Source organism: Amblyomma americanum, chromosome 6, assembly GCF_052857255.1.
Source record: "Amblyomma americanum isolate KBUSLIRL-KWMA chromosome 6, ASM5285725v1, whole genome shotgun sequence".
Classification (NCBI taxonomy): Eukaryota; Metazoa; Arthropoda; class Arachnida; order Ixodida; family Ixodidae; genus Amblyomma; species Amblyomma americanum.
Window position 1 is genome coordinate 4290451 of NC_135502.1, and position 23819 is coordinate 4314269.

General features: G+C 49.2%; 1 protein-coding gene across 6 annotated transcripts in view; it reads right to left on the reverse strand.

Moving 5' to 3' along the window:
* Nucleotides 1-23819, reverse strand: part of LOC144136206 (fibroblast growth factor 1-like) — a 75378-nt gene that overhangs the window by 32722 nt on the left and 18837 nt on the right. The window contains exon 1 of one of the 6 annotated variants that reach the window (XM_077668302.1): nucleotides 10333-10501. The exons of 2 other annotated variants lie outside the window; for them this stretch is intronic. In XM_077668302.1, coding sequence (XP_077524428.1) covers nucleotides 10333-10425 — 93 coding nt within the window. In that variant the 5' untranslated portion in view covers nucleotides 10426-10501. Of the gene's footprint in view, nucleotides 1-10332; nucleotides 10502-23819 lie in introns of those variants that run through there. 3 more of the 6 variants (XM_077668303.1, XM_077668299.1, XM_077668300.1) reach the window with 3 other exon arrangements.

Consider the following 23819-nt stretch of genomic DNA (forward strand, 5'->3'; position numbering starts at 1 on the left):
TCCGGTTTCCAGCGACTGGGCGCTGTTGAGCGCGCGCTTCAACCTGGCGTTCTACCTGCTGAGTTAGCAGCTGTTCCAAGCGATCTAACCGCTCTGTCAAGAGAGCAACCTCAGGGTTGAGCACCGCTCTCTCTATGACGCGTACTCTCGCTGCGGCTGTCGTTAACGCCTCATTTCGTTCCTCATCCAATGCGGCCTCCACGGCTTGGTCGAAATTGCTCGGCTTGCGCGAGAGCACGAACCGGCGCACGGGGTCTTGCAGACCAGCCACGAACAAAGCGGTCATTTCCTCTTTAAGTATATCCTCCGCGTATTTCTTCCTTAGCTGGTCTCCTTCCTCCTCCCTGCTTAACGTATCGCGTGCTAGGCGCTGAAGCCGCGACGCAAATGTTCGCACGTCCTCCCCTACCATCTGTCCGGCGTCACGGAACCTCTGTACCCGCACGTGACGTGGTTCAGTGTCGAAATGCTCAAACGCGAGCTTCTTAAATTCCGCAAATGATTTTGTGGATTTTACTTTTTCGTCTCGCCAGGCAAAATCATGAGCAGCTCCTGCCATCTTACACCTCGCCATTCCCAGCATTTGAGCATCGGACCATCCCCCCATTTTCCCAATCTCTTCTAGCATGGAAAAGAAATCGCAGATTGGAACCCCTGTCTTATCTCCCGTAAACGTCGGAATGACGCTTCCTAATGCCAGCATGCTTGCTCCGAGCGACGGCTGTGGAGTGGGAGCTCCCTCAGATACAGTCATTTTTTTTTTTTCAAGCCCTCCAGTGCCTCAAGCCTCTCAAATGGGGGTAAAAGTCCCACAATCAGTCCCGTGATTCCCTTTTGATTACAATTTTGAAGTCATGAATGTCACAGCATTCAGAGGACATTTGCTTTTGAGACCCCACTTCTGACACCAGTGTGATGACCCCCATAATGCGCAGGTCCACACGGGACGGAGAGGCAAAGAGACACCGTATGGCTCAGTTTAAACAAACAGGTATATTCAATAATTACGCATGATTAGGATTATACATCAGAGGCTGGGGCGTCCGAGCTTACGTGCCGACGACTTCATGGGGGCGATGGAGCGGCTCCGGAGTTGGGCTCGAGCGGTTGCTGGCAGAAGCTGCACGCCGTCGGTCTTCGGCGCTGAAGGCCCTCTTCGCGAACGATGTCGTCCTGCTCGGCTTGCGTGTATGCAGTAGAATTTCAATAGTCGTCCGTTTCTTCGAGGATGGTTCCCAAACCCTTCCTCTAGTGTCGTTCGGCTTGGAAGATGAACAGGAGGCGAGCTTGTAGATGATGACAGCAGAGCATAATTTTTCAACAGAACAAACTTTGCACTACTTTACTCATCGACCGGGCAGGTTAGTGCCTAAGTAGCATCACATTACATGCTAAGCATGGAGCCCCAGCTCAGACTGAACTGCATCCGTTTACATGCGCTTTTAAGCACTTGATTAACAAAGGACTAAGGGCGGTCATTTCCAGTGGCCCGCCCAAAGCATCAATTCTCCAATCCAAAATAACATGCGAGATGGGGACCACCCCTTGGGCTGGGCTTAGCCTCGACCCCAGAGTCTGTTAACAATACAAACTAAATAAACAACAAAAACGCCACCACTCTCTCTCAAGTGAGAGTATACACAGGCTCTCTCTTCGGAGCTAATTCACTAGCGCCTGTCTTTCCACATTCTTGGCGAGTACTGCCTGTCCGCCATGACAGGTGTCCGTCGCGGCCCTTCTGGGAAGCTGTGGGTGCCTTCCCGGCGATAGCCCACGACAAAGGGGGGGAGGGAAAGAATGTCGTCTTCGCGGTTTCGCATAGCGTCGGCTGTGGTACGGCGCGCTCTGGCCCGCTGACAGCTCCCCTGTCCTGGAATGCAACCGGAAATTGGGGAGGACAAAGCCTGTTTCCCCGGGGCGGCGGCGGGACCGGTTTTTCCGGTCGTCACTCAAAGAGCATGGCTGGGCAATTGATGATGCCGCTGTCACGGTTCCCCGTCTACGCCGCGCCGTCGAACGTGGATCCTCGTATCACACACGGAATGTCACACTATTCTACCTAGACATCAGTAATATAAGTGAGAAGAAGAAAAAACCTCGGCAGTGTGCAGCAGTCGGTATTGTACCAATTGTAGTACTATATGAGGCCATTATGAGCTGCCGCGGTGGCTCAGTGGTTATGGCGCTCGGCTGCTGGCCCGAAAGAAGCGGGTTCGATCCTGGCCGCGGCGGTCGAATTTCGATGGAGGCGAAATTCGAGAGGCCCGTGTACTGCGCGATGTCAGTGTACGTTAAAGAACCCTAGGTGGTCGAAATTATTCCAGAGCCCTTCACTACGGCGTGTCTCATAGTCTGTATCGCTGTGGGACGTTAAACCCGCGTAAACCATAAACCGTAAACAATATATGAGGCCATTGTGAACAATATACCTATACAACAGCGTAGCGATAACGCACGTCACTGGAACGCCAATACGTTGGAGGCAAACGTGCAACAAGTTACGTCCAGCGCAGTAGATGCATGGTCGGTTAGTGCCAGTGATTTCAAGCCTGTAGGAACTAAGAATTACTCGCTTCTAGTTGCCTGCAAATGCCTTTTGTCATGTGTTCTAAGAAGGTCGCTGAACACGACAATAGACGTATTATCAGAGCATCCTTCTTCCATCCCCCGAGCCCCTCAGTCCGCCGCAACGAGATTCCGATTGAGCTGGCTTGTTGGAGCAGATGACGCCGCCGGCAACTGCAGTGGGCGCGCTTCTGCACAGATGCGCATGTATCGAGGTGTGATCGTCATCTACAAAATGAAACTAAACAATGTGCTCACGTTACCCCACGCGTGCCAGCAGGGGAGAATCCTGCAGTCAATTCGCGGGATTTTAACAATACCGGCCGCGGGCATAGCGGCGCCCGTATCGATCCGCGCTGACCCCAGGGGGCAACGAACTCGATACGTGCATTTCTTCGCCCTTAATTCTTACTGTAGTGGCCTCGATCGGCGCATCTTCCGCTCTCGAGATCGATGAACGCCGTGTGGTGAGCGTCGCCCCGGATAACATGTACTGCAGTCGGTAAACAAGCACGCAAAGGTACACGCACTGTGGGGCACAAACCCAGCTTGCACTGCGGGACACTGCACCGCGTGGCACGGCGCTACTGTTCACGCTCGCCCCTGGCCGTGTCAACTTGTGCGTGTTCCTCCCACGTGAGCTGACTATGGAATCAGATAAGTAGTACGCTTGACCTCCCGAGGCCAGTAGAGCATAAAGGAGGGAAATAAAGTAGGGGCACATGCAAGCATGCGTATTATGCGCTGCGTGCTTAGGAAGCCATGCAAGTCACGTATGTGGGCGACGCATATAAACCGCGCTTACGGTTAATTACGGTCATCAATTAATTTAAGAAGCGATTGTTGCCGGCATCAAATGACTCTACTTCCGCTGGGAACCGCAAAGCAGCTGGCATTTTTCCTCCGCCTTGAAAAGGGCGCGAAGGTGCCAAAAGAACAAAGATAGGACGCTCGGTGAAAACTCGCAGCAAATGCCGAAACCACCGCGTTAGCGCACTGGCCTCTTCCAAGAACTAAGGAATGTCGAAGCACTAACAGAACAAACAAGTGCAGACCCGCCGAACATGGAGAGGCCACACGTTCCAAGCAATCCGGTGGAACGGGGGCTGTCGCCGATGCAATTTCGACCCCTGCGAGGCAGCTGGCTGCCGTGGTTAATCCGCTACTATTTATTACCACCTAGCTTGTGTTTGTTTCAACCCCACCATCGACAGACAAAAAGCCAACAGATAGGGTCTGACCGCGTCCACGAACCGTCTACTTGGCAGCAACACAGCAGTGCGAATAAACGTTGTATATGCAAACGAAACGTCAGATCAAGCCAGGTAAGAATTAGATCCAAAGAACGGGTGACTATACGAGTTCGAAGTGCAGCCAGCGCTGATCTCGATAATTTGTACGATAGCGCGCAGGCTACAAAATCTCATGGAAACGAGTGTGCCAAACGTTTCTGCTTAGTTTTAGACAGGGTATAGTTTCAAGCGATTTGTTTTTACTTCAATTCCCTGTTTCATAGCGCTTTCTGAGAGTATGCTGATAAAGTTCAGAGAGCGGCACTAATTTCAGTTCGCTGAAAAGGGGTCCAGAATGAGATAGATATATGGGGCATTCATAATCTCTCGAACGGCTTTCTCTTATATACTGTGCAATTGTTTGTTGTTTGATAAAGTGGTCGCCCTGACACAAAACAGCAGTAACTTACTATTGACATAAAAAACGAGTTACAAAAAATTGGTGGCGGTTTAACCTAGTTAAACCGAGTAGACGTGCGAAAGCAGGTGTTCATTCTTCAATTGGGGGGGGGGGGGGGGGCACTTAGCTCTGTCTTGGGGGTATGACGCGATATATTTAGTCGGTTAATACCCGTATATGCAGAATCCGTAATTCACTGCATAACAGTCATAGATGGCGGCGGGTCCTCACACCACTACCCGCGCAGTGGGGCATGCAGCGGTTAATCGATGCGCCACTGCAGTGGCAGGTGGCTGTTTCTCTCAGAGCCTCCTCCTCCTCCACTCCTCCGAACTTGCCCGAGCTCACCCAAGTTACTACTCGGGTAATCTCGCGTAGTAACTCGGGTTGCTATAGGCAACGGTACAAGATCGGGCAGTGAACGTGCGTGCGGTGACAAGATTCTTGGTCGGTGTTGGTCAGCGTATAAGTGCTTTCGCACCAATAAAGAGTTTTACACTTGTAGAGAGGCAACGATCTTAATTTCGAAGAAACTTCATCTACCCGGGATATTTCTCTCCCATCGTGTCTTCTTGATCTCAAGGCATGCCTTTCGGAGAGCACTCCCAAATATTTAACAACACGTACAATTTTAATGAACACATTTTCAAATCGCAGCTGATATCGCAAATGAATTGCGTGGTCTTCAGGTCGAAAAAGGACTGTTTTCGTTTTGGTTGCATTCCCTACGAAATTCGCAGTCGACCGAGTTGACAGCTTAATCAGTACAAGGTTTGTTTTCGCAACAACATTGGGATCTTGCGCAGTGGGCAGTAGCGATGGTGGGAGATTTAATTCAGTAAAGAGCTTTGCGCCCCCCGAACTGGAGGGGGCTTTTAGTCCAGGGCACCTACTGCCCCAGCTGTTTGTAGCTGTGGCCATTCTGGTCATCTAAGCTTGAGCATGGACAGCACGGCCTCCCACTGCTCACGTGTCGTAAGCATAGACAATTAACTTAGCAGAGCGATCAATATTAACGAGGTCATTGATGTATAAACTGAATATTAACGATGCTTCCTCTTGACATTGACACGAATCTTTGTACTGTTTGTTTTTTCATTCTTCAAAGCAGCCGGTACGCGGCTTTGTCGCTTTGTGCGTGACGCAAGGCGCGACAAGATTTATCTCGGTTGACCTTAAACAGGCGGATGCGATTCTACGTTGTTCCAGAATGCTGCACATGGTAACTTTGCGCACCGTATCTCGAAAGTTCGCTATCAGCTTTAAATTGAACGCGGCCGAGAGCGGAGGGCATTCTGTTCGACGACCACCGAGCACGCTTGTTGCTACGCCGCCGCCGAATCATTCAGTTCTTTGTGGGCGCAAGTCAGCCCAAATGAAGTTTTGCTTAGAAGCGCTTTTCGTTGTCTTCCTGCTCTCCGGACTGCAGTCAGCATTACGTTACAATATTACAGATCTTAAACTTGAGGCGAAGTTAATGATTACTTTCTGCTTGCGGTACTGAAGTAATATTTGATTATATCAATCGCTAAATCAATCAATCAATCAATCAATCAATAAACCGTTCATTTCAGTTTTGTTTAAAAAAAAACTGAGGGCGGTGTCGTGGCGCAAAGGCTAACTCGAACCCGGGCTCCATTTGGTAGCGTGTCTGAGTCTTCGGGCTGAAGAAAGATGAAAATTGAAGTTTGGGAAAACGAAAACAAGCTGGTTTAATGCAATTTGACAAAACTTATTTACACATTGAAGAAAGAGCAAAGAGTCAAAAATTAAGAGTTCATGCGTCGAGCGACTGGGTGAGCCTTGTCGCCAGGGCCCAGAGTGTCCTTTCCCACTCAGCACGCTCCTTCAATCCCCTAAGGTTCCGCCCCTTCATCAGGCGGTGGCCAATCCCCAGCACGAGGCACATTTCTCCAAAATCGGAACCAATCAAAGTTTCACCCCACTGTAGCAAGCGGAGTCACTCGTTGCAGAGTCGACCCGTGGGAACGGGCGAGGAGAAATCGCAAGTCCGCCGCTATTTCCTACGTCTAGCGACAGTGGTGCACGGGGCTCCGTGTCCACTGAAACCTTGCGGCGCCGCGGGCCTCAACTGCGGCGAGCTCTCTCCGGTCGGGCCGGCTCCTGACGGATACGGCTAATTACTCGAAGTCGCCGTTCCTTTATTCCCCCGTCGTCTGTCCGCTCTCGGTCGCTGCCCAAGGCGTTCTTTTCCGGGAACCAAAGGGAAGGTCATTCCCACCGAGCGGAGCGTGAGCAGGCTCTTTCACAGCGAGGCACCCTTTTCTTTTTATGGAATTGGGGGAGGGGGGGGGGGGAACCGGCTAGGCTTCAGGCAGCCGGTTTCCCTGACTCGGTTGTTGTCGCTGATGCAGAAGCGCTATTGAAGGAGTTGAAGCCCCGAACTCGGAAGGAGACAATAAACCATCCGCAGGCTAAAGTAAAGCCTGAAGTGATGCCCTACGTGCACAAAGTATCCCATGGCCTCAAAAAGGTGGAAAACCGGCACAATGTGCCGTTGGTCTTTTCAGCCCTTCGGAAGCTTGGCCAGTTGGCCCGACGCATCACAGGTGAAAACCGAAAACCTGGGTGTAATAAGAGGCACGAGAACCGATTTGCGGAATGCGCCACAGGCGTTGTGTACGAAATCCCCTTGACGTGTGGCAGGTCGTATATAGGGCAAACGGGACGCTGCGTCAACGACCGGCTCAGGGAACACGCAAGAGACCTAAGGAATAGGGAAGGTGCTAACCTTGTCGAGCACTGCGCAACTTGCAAGGATTGCACACCGATGTTTTCAGGAGTAAGGATTCTGAGCAGAAGCAAATTAAAAACAACCCGTGAAACGATAGAGGCCTACTATATTAAAAGGCTGGGTCAGGATGTGTCAGCGATACCTCAGTCTTTTTGCATAATGCAGAAAAGGCGTTCCTTTCAAAGTTTTTGCGAGAAAGATGTGATGAGATTCTGTTTTCCTTTTTGGTTCTTTTACGGTGTGCGCTTACGCTGTTCTGAGAGTATTTAAGCTGTGTGCGCGTCTCTGATTAAACAGTTGTCAGTCAGCGCTGTGTTCGTCCTTCTTCTTTTCCGTCTTATTTTCTTTGGCTATGTGCCGTTCCGCTGGAATACTATGAACGTGAATCAAGAATACCAACTAGCCCAAGAACTGACTCTATTGTTGTAACATCGATGCATTAATCGTTCTAAGCCTTTGAAAAAAATGGAAGTACAGATATTGGCCTGTAATTTCTCAGAGCGTTTCTATCTCCTTTTTTTTTTTAATAACCACGGCTTTAGCTATTTGCATGGCAGCGGGAAAACGTGCTGTGTTCAGCGCGGTATTGTAAATATGCGTGAGGCAAGGCACAATCAAATGTAGTATGATTTTACAGGTAGACTTTGAATATTGCATGACTCGAGACTTGACGTGTTCTTTAAGCTTTTACACACTGAATACACCTCAGAGCTTCAAGAAATAAGCCGCAAAAACCGTAATGAATCAGTTTTTCTAATGAAGTCAGGTAACTTATCAACCAAGAGCCCTAGAAAAATCGATAAAAACATCCCACGTACGCAGTTCTCCCTCAAAGGACTCCAGTAGTATTTCTCTTTATGTTGAGAGAGAATGTTCGGTCGAAGGACCGTCCGTAAAGGTTTGTGGTTTTATGATGTTGAAGCAGAGTGAAAGGTTGGCTATGTTGGTATTGGTTGATTTTTATGGAAGGACAGCGCAAAAAAAAAGTTTTTTTTTTGTTTTTTTTTTTGGGGGGGGGGTGTTAACGTCTCAAAGCGACTCAAGCTATGACGGACGCCTAGAGGAGGGCTCCGGATGGTTTCGGGCACCTGGGGTTCTTTAACGTAGCTCTGACATCGCACAGTTCACGGGCCTCTAGCATCCTTCGATAAAGCCATATTGATACGGTGGTTAGTGAACAAAATACGGACATAAATCAAATTTTCTAGGCACTTAGAGAGGGCGGTAGTACGCATACAGGTGTACCGTTGGAGAAAACATTGGTCTCCATCCTTCTTCAGCACAATAAGTTAAGCGATCTGGATATTTTTAGAAGAAATTCTATTAGCAAATTTAAGGCTTTAAACATGTGCCGTAATACAGGGGAAACTACTTGTAAAACGCATTTAACAGGTCCCAATTGTAATCCACCCAACGTGAGGAACTTCCTTTCTGCCTGTAACCCATGACTGTAAACAATTTGTGTCAGGATTTGCTTCTTATGGACTCAAATTAATCGTTAAAGAAGCTCGCGAGATCTACATTTGAAACGTAGACCTAAAAGACAATCGTAAGCAAGTTCAGGAAGGTCGATACAATGAGCTTTTAACTAGTCAGCCACTGACAGCTGGCTGCGAAAAGTACCAAACTTCTCATGTTTATGTCTCTTTTGGTTATGGGAAAATCAAGGACGCCTGTGAGACTACAGTCGGTGACTTTGTCCAGTAAAGATACAGGAAGATGTTCACCGATCTCTGAGCTTACTATCCCTGACAGGAGAAATGAATAGTCAATGTTAGTAATGAACAGGTGAAATAACGCCAATAAGCCATTTAAAATGCGCATGGAAGATTTTATTACATTTGAGAAACCATTCCTTTCGAAGGTTCTGCTTAATTCCCTTTGTAGAAAATTTCAGGTATATATTCGGTTCTCCTGCCAGGAATCGAATAAAGCCCTCATTGTTGGCACCGGCTTAAGCATTTGTCCAAGAAACAAATAAAATGTGGAACACTGCCTGCCAGAGGCCAATACAGAACGCGAGACAACATTATTGCAGAGCACTGCCAAGACCTCTTAATCGTTAGTGATGCAGGCGTGTGGTGTGGTTCAACTAAAAAGCAAGTTTTTCCACGCTTAGCCATCAGCATCATGCCTCCTCAAACCGGAAAGGACGGTTTACAAAGTAGGGCGTAGTATACTCGGGCAGTTTAAGAAAATAACGGTTACCATGATGTCAGGTTTCGGGGACCATAACAATGTCTGGCTCCATATTATTCCACGCTTGAAATACGGCTGCATCCCAAGTGAGCAGGCAACATAGCATGTAGTCAGAATACACCGGATCCCGTCTGCGCCTTTTGGCCAGCATAGCCTCATTATGCTGCACCCGCGTTGGTGCACACTACGTGGAACAAATTCTCAGATGTCAGCTGGTTTGGCAGCCAATAATACGCTACCATTTTTTAGGCGGCGAAAGAACCTCACCGAGTGAATTGCTGCGTCGACCGTGGCGTGTTTGGCATATCAATAAGGCGATGCATGAATGAGAAAGAGGCCATAGAAAGTTCGCAGCAACTGTCTTTCCCGTACATAATTTCGTTTCTGTTCACTGCTGTTGGTGGACTTGTAGCTGAAAGAGGATTTAAATATTCGGCGTCTTATTATTTCGAACAGCACTCTCTCCACGTATGTCAAACGTTTATGTTTTGTATCCATGAAAAATACTTGATGCACAACAGATGTACCACGAGACACTGACGACCTGCAGTTGATGACTGCCACGGTTCGTGCATAGTGAGCCTTTAGGCGCGTGGTCTCTAAATCTCAAAAGGGCGAATCCATGCTCGCAGTCTATCGCATCGTGAGATATGAGGTCCTCGTCAAAGAACCACTTCGCGGTTGACATCCAGGAAACATTTGGAGGTAGATTTTAACATGGCTTCTGACTGCTCCGAAGCAATCGTTTTCGGCTGGACCAGGTAGTATGTCAGTCTTGACAAATTGTGCTCGCCGCACGACAGACACCCCGCGAAAAGCGAAACTTTCAGGAGCAGGAGTACAGTGACATGGCTTCGGCACTGTCGCCCATTGGTTAGAAGCAGGAATGCCAAGAAAAGTACACTACACCGCTCACCAAGAAGCAGAAGAATGAGCTTCGCAGTCAGGAATGCCACACGCCGGATGACAGTCACTACGGGCGCGCGCGCGCCTCAGGTGTCGTCGGTCGCAAGAGGCGCTCAGAACAAACATAGAAGCCGCGAGAGAGGAGACCCCGCGCGTAGCGCAAGAAGATCGCTCATCCTTCTCTCCCAGCAGCAAACGCAACTGGGTCCAGTTACCTTTGGCGAGGCAAGTCCGCAGGCGCAGAGGAGGACCAGGGCGCCGAAGAAGAGCGTCAGCGGATGCGCGACACCCAACCGACCACAGTTCATTACTGGCGATCACCGGCGAAACCATGTCCGTGGTGGTGGTCACCGCCGGCGGTAGCCGCACGCGCGCACCAACTGCTCGCCAGCGACGACGCTTCTCGTGCAGAGGTCCGTGGGCCCTTTTCCCCCTTGCCGGCTACGCAGGGTGGAGGAGGCGGCGAAGGTCAGTCGCTGCTGCTGCCGTTGATACCATAAGGCGCCGCAATTATCCACAGCGTCTCGTGCGCCGCAGATCGCGTGGACCGGCCAGGGTTTCTCCTTCTTCCACTTGCCGTGGCACCCTTGGCATTGTTGGCCGCGCACGGGGCCCCACCGGGAGCCCTCCGCCGTCTCGCAGAGCAGGCGCCCTTCCGCCAAACGCGATTATCTCCCCTCTTGAGCGGGCCACGGCAGCGAAGGCAGCGGCCGATGGACTCCTCGTTTTTCAACTGCTGCCTTTCGGGACGATCCGCTCCGCGCCATTGAAGCCTCAGGTTGTGAGCGGCCGTCCTAATTGCGAAGAAAGGAAACGAAGCCGCCGGGAGGAGAAAGTTGTGGGAGAAATAGAAGCCGGTGTGTGTGGGAGAAAGGGCGGGCGGACGACACGGAGCCCCTCCTCGCCGCCCACGATAGCGATCGGACACGTCTTCGGCGAGTCGGTCCCCGCCGTGGATGCCTCTTCCAGAACGCGGCAGCATTTCGATGACTTTGCAAGCGGCGCTTTCGTATCTCGCGCGGCGAGCGATCGCTACGTACAGAGTGTGCGTACAACGTGAGCAAGCTCCGGTCACGTAGCGGCCGCGTGCGGGCAAAGAAGCGCGGCTCGAACGACGAACTGCGTGACGGGAATCGGAATGAAGTCTCTCGTGACCGAGGTGTGCGCAGCGAATACTATACTCGGGTAAAAATGCGCGCGCAGCTTCTACCCCAACGCGCGTCCGCATAATGAAGTGGCGGAACGTGAGAGGTAGGCACCGCTGCTGAACTGCAACCGCTTAAGATGGGGAAGGGAGCTTATCAACGCCGTTTATCGAAAACCTGACTATACAAACACGCAGGGGCACTCTTTTCTTATACACGCGTCCTTTCAGGACGAGCCATTCATTACTCTACACAGTATTAGGGAAACAGAACGGAAACGCTGGCGTCTACCCGGTGCGAGTATCCGCGCGTGCGGGTATTCAACTTCTGCGGCTGGACCATCTTTTCTCCTAGGTCAGCAGGCAGCCTGTTACATAGAGCGAAACTGCACAGACATCCCCGCTAACTTGGCAGTGTCGAAGAAGCTATGCACTGCTGGTGTCAGCAAACCAGGGTTATAATTCCCATGCTGTCTGCGCGCAGACCGCAGCGGTGGCCTTGCATTTCAGCATCTGGTCCGTGACCGGGCATTGCGGGCTTCGACCCTCAGGGCCACAGGGTACCCACTGATTTCAGATGGGTGCATGGTTTCCCCTGGATTGGTGCTCGGCTTCTGAAATGCTAAGAAAAACTGGGCATCTCGTGCAGATCAACAAAAGACGGTTCGGCCGTGGCACTCTTCGACAGGCTGTCCTAATTTCTGTTTGCACACAAGAATTCGGAACCGGCTCGCGTCCATGGCATGTATGGCAGTCCAGAGTATACAACATCCGGAACAGCTCGTATACCATTCACGGATAATTCCAATAGTTCTATGTACAAATGCTAGCGCAAATTAGCGCAAATGTTAGCGCAAGTGTTACTTGAGTACAATTCCAATAGCTGCAAGAAATTTTGAGACCTTGGCCAGTGATTGCCATTTGTGGCTTCCACAACACTGCTCAGTCCTTTGTATTCTGTATAGTATATTTGTTAAGCTTTCTTTGATGAATTCCTTCCTATGTAATGCCCGCGAGGGGCCTTAGGGTACTGAGCAAATAAAAAATAAATAAATACGTTACAGCTGCAGCTGATGAACGGGAACGCACGCCCCTCGCAGATGGAACTCACACCAACCCTGCAGCATACAGAGCGCCCTCGGTGGCAGACTTTCTGCTCGCATATGGAAATGTGGAACGCAAGGGCGCAGCTGTCGCGTGCGTGCCGACGACGCCCGGCGGCAGCACTTGGCCGGTTTATGGCAGGGATGTGTGCCAGGCCATATCGCGTACTTCCTCGTTCCAGTCGCGATCCCACGCGCTGCGGGTCCCGAGATTGGCTGAAAAGATTGGTTCCATCTAAGTGAATCGTAGGCTATTTGACTTTTCCTGCGGTCTCTACAAAGCGAGCCTGCTCTGGATTTTGATTCGATTCCAGTTATTTCCTCAAACCACAAGGTTTTAAAGAAAAGTGCCGAAAAAGTGGTAAAAGGCAACTCGAGTGACCCCCAAGTCCCTGCTGTAGGGCGGAAGCACACCTTCCGGCAGTAACTGATGAAAGTACAGCACAGGATAACCTGCAAGGGATTTTACAGTTCTAGAACAGAGTAGATGGAAACAGGAAAAGGAAAGGGAAATCGTGTGCTTGTCACAGAACAAAAACAAAAGGACGCAGTCACGAAGGCAAATTTCCTTCGTATCAAGCGGTTGCGGAACAGGTGAGCACATCAATATTACACGCGGTCAGATCATTAAGTAAGCGGGCAAACCGGCGGCACAAAATTGACTGAACATAACTGATGTACAGGGTGCTTCACCTAAGACTTTGCATATTTCTTAAAAATAGGCTTTTGTAATTAGAAGAACGCTTTTTTTCGGCATAGCACTGTCAGTGACGAAGTACATCAGAATACAGCTAAGGCATGCTAATTAACAGGCTGGTTAACTAATATTGAGTAGTTAGCTTTTAACTATTACCGTTAGGCTCTTTAATTACTGAGAGTTGTGTATCCAACCGTAAGCAAATATCCATAGCAGTTTTTAGAATTTCGAAAATGCGCTTACCCTCGGCGCTGTGGCACAACCGTTGCCTACATCGTGCCAAAATACAAGCGCTTTAACGAAGCTTGCAGGAAAAGCAACCTCTACATTGCACGTAACTCGTGAAAACAACCAAAATTTGTTGGGCCGCAGCGCCGAGGGTAATAGCATTTTCGAAATTCTAAAAACTGATGTGAATATTACAACGGTGCCCTACACTCCTCTTAATAATTAAGGAGACTAACAGTAATAGTTAAAAAGATAACTTATCAATATTAGTTAACCATCCTGTTAATTAGCACGCCTTAGCTGTATTCTGATGTACTTCACCACTGACTAGTGCTATGCCAAAAAAAGTGCCCTTCTAACTCAAAGAGCCTATTTTTAAAATTATGTCAAGTCTTAGGAGAAGCACCCTGAATACGTATAACAAGGACTCGAATTAAACTACAAATGCTCAGTTGTGGCGCAAAAAGCACGCTCGCCGGTGCTGCCATGCACCGCGCTTCCGATGTCTCGCTTTGCGTCCACCGGCTTGCCCAGCCCGCTCTTTACTGCCGTTGTGCTTTCTCCCAGTCACGCCTTTCCCAGTTTTACTCGTTATGCTCGGTTCGTTCTTTTTCTTTTCCATTTACTTTCTCCGGGTGATCCTTTTTCTGCTCGAGTCAGGGCCTCGTCCCCGCCGGCTGCACTTTTTCTTTTGCTGATTCTCGGTGCAATGCTCGCGTATACCGAGCAGACCCGAACATCGATCCAGGGCGGGTGCCTCTCGGACGCCTGTCCGCAGAATGCGTGCGGGAAGAATGAATAACAGGCAGCCCGATATGTATCCACGCACAGCGTCGATGCTTGGTTATCCAGCCAGCCAGTTCATGGAGCATTCACGAAGTGCGACAATTCGCTTTCGATCATCACAAGCTGTTCTTTCCACCATTTGTTGAAGGGCATTGTGGAATTACGCTCATAATTATCGCCCTTCTAGCCAGCTCGGAGACGCACCCGAATTTTCATGCGTATTTGGGTGCGACGTTCACGCATAGGATATCGCTGCAAAAAAAAAAAAAAAAAAATGAATATTTATCAGCTATGGAGGGGGTCATGGAGGTCGTTATGTGTGATGGGTTCAAGAATCACATGACCCATCGACAATCAATTGGTCACGTGACAGTTAATGAGCCACATGACCGATTAATGTGTTCAATGGATCACGAGTGGTGACGTCGTTTCGTACGATTGGCCCGATATTCGCACGAGTATTTCACTGTTGACACACGGTGCAAAGAAGTAAAGCGCCCCTTCCCCACTCTCGCTATTACAGCACACGAGAGCGCCCTGCTTTGTGGTGCACGCCAGCCACGCTAACTCAGGAGGGCAACACGCGTCCACTCCTTGGAGCATTCCTGGAAACATTCCTGTTGGCTAAACGCGGAAGTTTGCGACATACTACGATGCAGCTGTCTGAGCTGAGAAGGGTCCCAGCCAGGCACGGAACAGCAGAGTCGTCCGATCAGACTGTATGTACCGTGGGCGTGGTCAACGGCGCATCACTGAGTGCGTGTTTTCGATGCACGAGCTGTAGCGGCGTGAGCGGCAGCGCTCGCACAGCAGAGACGCAGAGAGCCTATCCGACGTCCTTGGAAAGTCACACTGGTAATGTGCTCGCAAGACTCTGGTGCTGCAAAGTGCTCGTAATGTTCAGTTTTGCTCTCGGCGCTGAGGCAACCATTCAGTCTTCGCCAAAGGTAATTGCGCTCCAGCTTATGTTCAGTTCATTAGCGCATAAACAAAGGCTGTAGTGTTTCAGCCTTTTAGTTCACGTCGGCCAATCACGGCAGGCTTTCATTCCAATCGAAAGCACCGCACAACAAGTGAAAGAATCTGCAGTCTGGGTGCGACATTGGTTATTTAACAATAGCAGCCAGTAATAATCAGGCAATATGCTCTTCGTTATTCGCTTCCCAGTGTCAAGGCAAAGCGTGTACGCAGGGAATGTGTGATGTATAGATGCTGTGGGAAGGGCATAGCACAGCATATGCGAGCTTCCTGCTGGCAGGCCCAATGCGGAAGCGGTTCCAGGACAAACAACTTGCTTAGCGCGCATGACCGACCACGTACGCAGGGCAGCAAGCAAAGCACCCGCAGTATTTGCATGAAGCTTGTTGCGTACCTCACACCGCCCTACAGTCTATTATTACCACAGAGTTCTAAATATTACCTAGAGGGAAGAAAAGCTGGTGCTGCCGTCTATGCGAGTTTCTTAAAGGGCACTTAAAAACCATCGTAAGAATGCTGGGAAGACCGCGATATCGTACTTGGCTTGGCCATAAAACGCAACTACGGCTGCAGAAATACAAATTTTTTGCAAAATATAGGTCGTAAGGAAGTGTCGTTTTACAATCAGCATGTCCTGTAATAAAACATGCTTACTGTACATTGCAATAGATGAGCAGAAAAGCACATAGGCGTAAGCGAGCACCGAATTTGCCTATGGTGAGAGAGGGCTTTCTCTTCATGCCGCCAAATATAGCTAACCGTGGAATATATATATATATATATATATATATATATATATATATATATATATATATATATATATATATATATATATATATATATATATATATATATATATATATATATATATATATATATATATATATATATTCGTTTAGAAGACACTCTTTTCAAAGCAAATATTCCTTCAAAAAATAAACGCTTAAAATAGTACACTAGAGAACTTCCGTTTTCGCATTGTCAAAAATAGAAACCTTTCATCGGTGTTGTCTGATGTTGCGGGCTCGGGTCCCATGTCCGTGCATGGGCAGTGATTTTTGCCATGAGAAACTTGCCCGAACCCTCAGTTTTCTACAAGAAACTAGTTTGCCCGTGCTAAGTGCCGGCTCTCACCGCGTCCTGGCGTTGCACATACAAACTGGGCGAAGCATAACATCAATTGGGAAGCGGAAACCTATATGTACTCGTAAATGACGGCCGTGTTCATGCTGACAAGTGCAACATGCGGGTATTTGCGTGAATTAATTCATGAAGTGGAAGTTGTTCCTGCATGTAATGCCCGGCCACCGCCAGACTCCGAAACGCAGCAAATGCAATCCTCGAAGTGTACGGTCAACATGAGTTTGCTTGTCGAAGTACTTTGCGTTTTAAAAAGATGCGTCTCCGAGACTCGTACGAGAAATGCGCAGAGTGATCACAGTATGCACTCTAAACAGAAAGGAGTAAGCCGACCTCTAGAGCACACCCTTCTATAAAAGGGTGTGCGCCAGAGGACAGCTCACTCCCTTTTTACTCCCATACAGGTGTATTCGTGTTCAGAGTGTAGCAGATTGTTCAGTTTTATAAAGTCACAAAAAACTGTCTTCTCTTCTTTCACCTTTCAAGCAGAGGCTCCTGCTGAACAAACCCAGTTTAATTCTCTGCGTGGATAGCGCCAAGCGATGGGCCAAACGGACTTCAGGTCTAGCAGACACCAGGCGCTGTGTTCAGCAGCGCCTTCGGATCTCAAATGAACCGCGTGCGTAGCTGGATAACGACACCACCATGCACAAAGCGCACTAAACATCACTGAAAACGAAACTGAACCAAAAAATCCAATCCGTAGCACAGTCAACAAGTCTCCAGACGTCAATCCAAAGCCACTACCATCCCGGCATGTCTGGGGCGTTCAAGGTGGATAAAGTTAATTGTAAGACATTCTGATTATTACCAACTGTCAACGAGCACCGTGTACTTGGCTGAGGTCAGAACACTTTGGCTGCAAGGAGACGTGCGAGATGGACAAAGCCGTTCGATGTAGCCCGCTGCGTGCACTACATGGAAGCAAAGATGCATGATTAATACAACACTGGCTTTCATGTCAAATGAATGGGCGGTGCATCCGTGTGTGCCTCTCTCCTAGCAGGCGGGCATCGTGTTGTGGGAGGCGCGGCAATATGCTACACCTCAGCAACAAAGGTGTACATCTTTTCACACGCAGAAGGGTGTGCTGCTCTTTCCTAAGCTTGAAAACAGCGATTACTTATCAGCGAAAAACGTAACTCAAACGCTTTTCTATCTGCAGCCGCAGATGAAAGGATATCTCAGTGAATAGCATCGAAATGGCAGTTCTAAGCAAGTGTTTATTAGCTTACCAGCAGAGGTTTCTTCCAAATCCGCTTTGTTTATTCAATTTGGCAGGCTCCGAGGAAGAGTGACTTGACGCAGTCGTTTAGCCCAAAAGGTCACGCTGTGCAGGTCAATTAAGGTACACGCACAGCCTACTTCATCGACTCATGTAGGTGCGTATTTTGTAATGATTCTTTTCCCGATTTATTTGTTTGCCCATTTGTTATTGCCTGCTGCCATCTGTGACGTCAGGGGCGGCAGACACAATGTCTTTCTCTCTTACGAAACGCGGCACTCACCATTGGCAAAAAAGGAGAAGAATGGAACGCTCCTTACAAATTATACGGCTGCCAATTAGTGACACGGTAGGGTAGCTGTGAGCACCCTCGATGACCCCGCGTATATTTCAAGTGACTCCGTCTGACCATTGCCTGATGGTTCTTTTCTACAATTTGCTGTCTTCTCACTCCCTGAAAATACCATCCACTGAGGTCTACGGCAGCCCGAGGGGCATCGGCAAAGTGACACTACTCACGCCAAACGACGCTGAGGCACGCGGCGGCCGCATAGACAGGCACTCAATCAAGTCTGGGCGCCAAGGGCTGTCCGAAAAGCGTAGCTCTTTTTTCTAAACCGTGACGATCGCCGCAGCGGCGAGGGGACGAGCGGAGGGGCGCGCGACACGGGGCAGAAGACTGCTGCTTCACTCCCCGTACTCCCGGCGTTTTGAAACCTTCCCACGGACCGAACCAAAGCCATCGACCGCAGACAACCAGCACCGGGGGCTTTGTTGACGTTGCTGTTGACGTTCAGCAAAGGAAAGAGGGACTTCTCGCCGTCTCAGTGTACCCAAGGCACCGTTAATCATCGGGATCATTTGTCGTCTGCCGGTGTACCCGCAATGAACCGGTGCCGAACGACGGAAAGGACTTGAGCACCGCGCGGCGAGAGCTGTAAATAAACCCTTCGGTCGTGTTCACCGGCCCTTCATTGGACCAATGCAGCGGGGTCAGGCACGGTGAAGAGGAAGTGAGTCGGTGGGGATTTCAGAGAAGTTGCTCCAGTAATTTTGATTCCATGCAGAGCATCGGTCGCACAATAAATGAATGAACGTTGGCCCAGCAAGACGGCGGAGTGAGAGCATTAATTGCAAATCCAGTTGCATTCTGGCACTGATGGCGCCACCGATCTTCCGACTGCTGGAGCCAGAAAAAAAGAACAGGAATAAAAACAAACTAAGAGCGTCGAATAACTGCTCTAATACGAAGTGCCCGAAATGGTAAACCAATGAAAATAAAAACGCGACAACACGACGCGGTGAACTGTAACTGAGAAGAGAGACGCAACGCCAGGTAGGAAAGCGCACAGAACATATGACAACGGCTCAAGCTTCTCATTGCCTTCGATTTCTAGAAAGGAGGTCGCAGTTAGGGCAATACACAATATTTCCAGGATTCCGCATGGTACCTGACAAATATATAGCAATGAAAGTTGTGCCGAGCCAAGTCTGACAGTCGAAGACCGGTCAGTCACATGCTCTCCAGAGGAAGACGGCGCAGGGTGAAGACAGCTATGTTCACATATTGAGTTTGGACTTTTCTGCAAACCAATCTTTGCTAGAGAACTTTATTCTGGGCTCACCTTCATGTTGATTAGGTCTGTGCGACCGTGAAGATAAATTAAATTCAACAATCACAGGAAGTGGCACTGGGTGCACTCAGTGCCGTGCAAAGACGAGTGGCCTATAAGTCGCACATCTTTTCATTCGAAAGAGTGGTGCCTTGCGGCTGTTCTGTCGCAAAATCCGTGTCCGACGGAAATGCATGGATGAACAAACTAGAGAGGGCGCACTGTGCATACTTGGATAAGAGACCGTCAGATAACGGCGGCGAAGAGTTGTGCCACCATTCCCGTGGTCTCTCCATTTTTGCTCATTGAGCCTGTACAGTGATGAACAAAAGTTTGCGGGATGCGAATTCGCGGAAAAAAATATATTTCTGCGTTGCCTCGTTGGCCAGAAGATAGAACACGTATGTCCACTCGTGATTCAATGCTTTTTATTGAGCTGCCTTACCCGACCCCATAGAAATTTCCACGAACCCTCACCCACCAAACTTTTGTCCATGATTGCTGCTTATTTCTGAGCACAGCTGCTACCGCCGGTTCCAGTTAAACAGGTCAAATAGCGAGATCTGCGTGGGCCGAGTTTCGGCGAGGCCAACGATTCTTATTGTTCTCTGTAGTGTCTATGTTGGGTTTGCCATTCATATGTCATTGAATAATCACTTCTAAGGCAACTGCGTTTATTTTGTATAAAAAATGCTGTTCCTGTCTTCATATGTTTTTTTGTCATGAGCCCTCTTGTATTTCTGTAATTTGAACCATCTTGCTTGTACGCTTTGCATTTTTCCACCATTCTTATGTGTATTATTTTGGCATGCAGTAGAAATCATTTGTCCTCACTAATCTCTTTGCTTTTATTGCATGGATCCATAACTAGCCTTTGGCTAAGGATCCAGACAGTGATGTTATGTACTGTACTGAAGAAGTGATAATAAAAAGAATTGAATTGAATTGAATATGCGCACCACCATCCGAACTTCCGGCCGTGCTGCAACGGCGGCTTCAGCACTGACCCCGGTTGCGTGCCTGTATAGCAAACAAGGTGGCGCATTTCACCAGCCTCGTGTTAAATGGATCGGGAGGCTAACCATGGCGATAAGACAAATTTACCCGTTATTCCCGCGCACTTCAGCTGGTCTGCCGAGCAGGACTTGTCCCAGAGGCGAGGAAGTAAGCGGCCGTTTCGAAATAGAGGGCGTCTTTGTTCCGCAGTCGCTTGAGCTAAGTGCACGCGTGCGCGCTGGTTCCAGGTATGATCAAAACATCGCCGGCAGCCGCCAGAGTACTCCAGAAACAAGAAAATTTTCAAGTTTATGCAACTCAAAACTGCTTGACTAATTGTGCATATGTGCCTCGCGTGGGCTGCCAAGCTAAGCGCATGAGCAAGTGGGAGTCATGAGCCGCGTTTACGTGAATGCGACAGAAATCGACTCCAGCCCTCTTTTCGAGGGAAAGTGCAAAAACGTAGAGGACGAGGCACGCTTCTCAAAACCTGCCCTCAAAAAGGGGACCGGACCAGTGTCGAGTTTTGTCGCATTCATGCAACTGCGGCTATGGATACCTGCAACAAACTGCCTTTTACACTCGTTTACTGCACCCCTTCGCGACAAAGAGCAGTTTTATTTATTTGCTTGGTCCATTTTGAACAACTGTAAACATGCGAAAAACTGGACGGTCGGAAAGCAGCGGGCTCACCTTGATTGAATCTTCCTCCAATCTTCCAGTAAGAAGTTCCCTCTATGGCGGAAATTTTAAGGCACCGCACGAAGGTCGGCCGATGAATGCTCCAAGGCGCAGGGCGCACCCCTTTCGGGGACCTGACCGCAGCTCGCTTCGAAACAGCGTAGATCGCACAGAGCGCGTATATGGGCGCGAGATCCGAAGCAATCGATTGCCAGAACGCGCCCAACCGCGCTTCGTTCCGCTTTGATAACAACACTTGAGCGAAGGCGATGAACAGCACCAGTCGCTCGCCCGGAGTCCTCAGAGGGATGGACACTCACCGACGCAAAGATGGGCGCACGTAACAGAAACGCGACGTGCAGGCGGCGCTATGGACGCCGTCGACGTATCCGGAGCGACCGACGGGCGGCACGAACACCGTGGCGACCGATTGACGCCAGGTGGGCGCGCTGCCAGGCGAAGCCTATCTTCGCCGCTATCGCCTTTTTCGTCACGCGCGGCCGCGGCACTGGCCGGGGCACGCGTGGGCGCGGTCGAAGCCGAGGAAATAGTAACAAGTACGGCGGAAGGTGTGCTCCCCCACACGCGCTGCTGTCACGCCGTTGCGTGGGACGGAGATCGGCGAGACTACGCGACAGGACTACTCGCGAAAATCGTGCAGCGTTGAGGATGCTCTTGACCGGAGGCCGAAGCTCTTTTCTTTTTCAAGCATCAATGGTTCGCGACTACAGCGGCGTATTTGGTACTCGACATATTTGACTGTCGTGGCTCGACCGCGCCATTGCGAACCTTGTTCACGATAGAACGACTAACGTCATATGCAGCTTCTTCGGTACTGCACGGTTTTACAGAGCATACAGAACTCGAGGCCGCGCACGCCGTCTTGTCGTGAGCGCGCGCCGTATCTCTTGACACACGTGTACACACGCAGCCATAGACCCATGCGCGCTTGGGAGACGCTCCTAGTCGTGTTTACACACGGCAATAGTAGCTTCCTCGGTAGTGGGCAGTGTCAGCTTCACTCTCTCCGACATCGGGCTTGGTCCGCATGTAGACAGTGCCGTAAGGCTCGTTTTTACTGCAGCGGCGGATCGCTCGGCTCTTGGTGCATGCAGGAAGACTGCCGCTTTTGTCGGCACTTGTCGGTCGAGGAAACACGGAGTAAAAGTGGCAAAACTGCAACGGCCGCAGCTTTGCGGTCCTGAGACAAGGTTCACGCAACCATGTGCGTCTCGCGAGTACGATCAGCGATGCAAGACTATGTACTTCAAATAAACTAAGACCAATAAGATGTCACTCAGCCGATATGAAAAACGGTATTTCGAAATTTTCAAGTACGCGGTCCTTTGCGGTAAAAACACACCGCTAATTTATTTATTCATAGCCAAGTCGCCGAATACACAATGACTAAACAAGATAGCTAGAGAGGCAGTGTATAGCTTCCTTCTGTAACAAGAGTTTTTGCGAATCTTGTCCCCGATTATTTCTACTTCTGTGCGTTTCGATCTGTATCCTCAAGGTTAAATATTGCTGCTCCGTGTAAATGCCAGTACTCTATGATTTTTATTCGCTGCCTGGTTTGTCATTAGCGCACGTCAAAAGTACGTTTCAGGAACGATCCTCGTGTGAGTAGCCGCGCACGCATTATATGAGAAAGGAATGTCGCACGAAACAACAAAAAATGTTGCAATTTCGTGCTTTTTTTTTCGACAGCTTTTACGAACGACACTCCCCCCGGTGTAAACGACACCGGGCCGCTGCATGCTGCAGGCGTATACGTATGCCGCAACCGAAGCGGGGACGAAGACAAGGTAGTTTCAATTATAATGACGTCCTCACCATTTCGACTGAACTGCGTGAAGGTCTAAGCTGTCTTTTAAGACTATTTGGAAAGTCTTTCTTCTTGTTGCTTTTCTTTGCTATGTATTCCTTTTGGTCTTCTTTTGAATGTTTCTAAATCTACATGTAATTCGGTTGAAGAAAGGAAACTACGTTAGTTGATGATCAGCGTTCGCCTCTTATGCTTTCCTTCGTCTCTGTACGGCGCTGTTTTCAACATGGCCGCACTCTCAGAGAAGGTGCGCCTGTCGCTTCCCTTCTCCGCTACTGGCGAAAGTTTTATTTCTTTCAGACAAGCAAAGGAATGGAAAGAATGTCTTGCCATTGTCGGCCTGAAACATATAGCGCCACTCTTGATGTCCTGCAGAAGGAATATCTAATTTTCCCGTTTGCCCAAAAGTCTTCGCAAACCGTGCGGTCTAAATTAGCAATCGAACACATCCAAAATTATTTATTCGTTTACACGAACACAAACTCCCATACGCCTCATTTTTGGGTCCAATTTTCATTCCTCGCACAATTTTTCTGTCGAAAAACGAAAAGATTACGAACATGTCACTCATGCGGACTCTTAATTTAGCTATTTAGGCTCTTGCTTGCGCGCATACAATCCTGTCCATAATATTGTGGATGGCGCTTCAGCAATCAAGCTCTTGACACGCCTTACCTAATGAGAATTAGGAAGTACTTTATTCCCACGTTATCGCATGCTGCTGTTGCGCTCACGTATATGTTTATTTAAGGAACGCGGGAGAAAATTTCAAACGCTGAAGCGTTCTTTCTATGATTTTGACCGCACCTGTACATTGCCGCCCGCTGATTAAAAGTCATTAAAAAGGTAGGACTTCGCGAATAAGACAAGGAGAGAAGACACAGAAATGAAAACGACACCACGAGCGCAGTGGTGCCGTCGTGATGTCGTTTTCATTTCTGTGTCTTCTCTCCTTGTCTTATTCGCGCAGTCTAATGAAATGAACCAACTAGCCCGCAAGAACATTCTAGTACAGCTCAAAGGCATGATTGCAAAAGGAATGTCAATGAATGCATTTGCGCATTTTTAGCACAGCACCACTAAGTAATTATCCCAAATTTTGAGTCTGACCTTTCGAAGTGCAAAAAGTGGTTTCAAGAAAGAAGAACTGATGATCTATGTCGTCGTAAACTCTGGTAGCCGCACTTAGCTGTTAACAGCTCCATGGACAAGCCGCAGCCTTGGCTTGCTTCTGTTCGAGCTGCTATCGCGGCTTGAGAAGCCGCCAGCATCAGCCGATT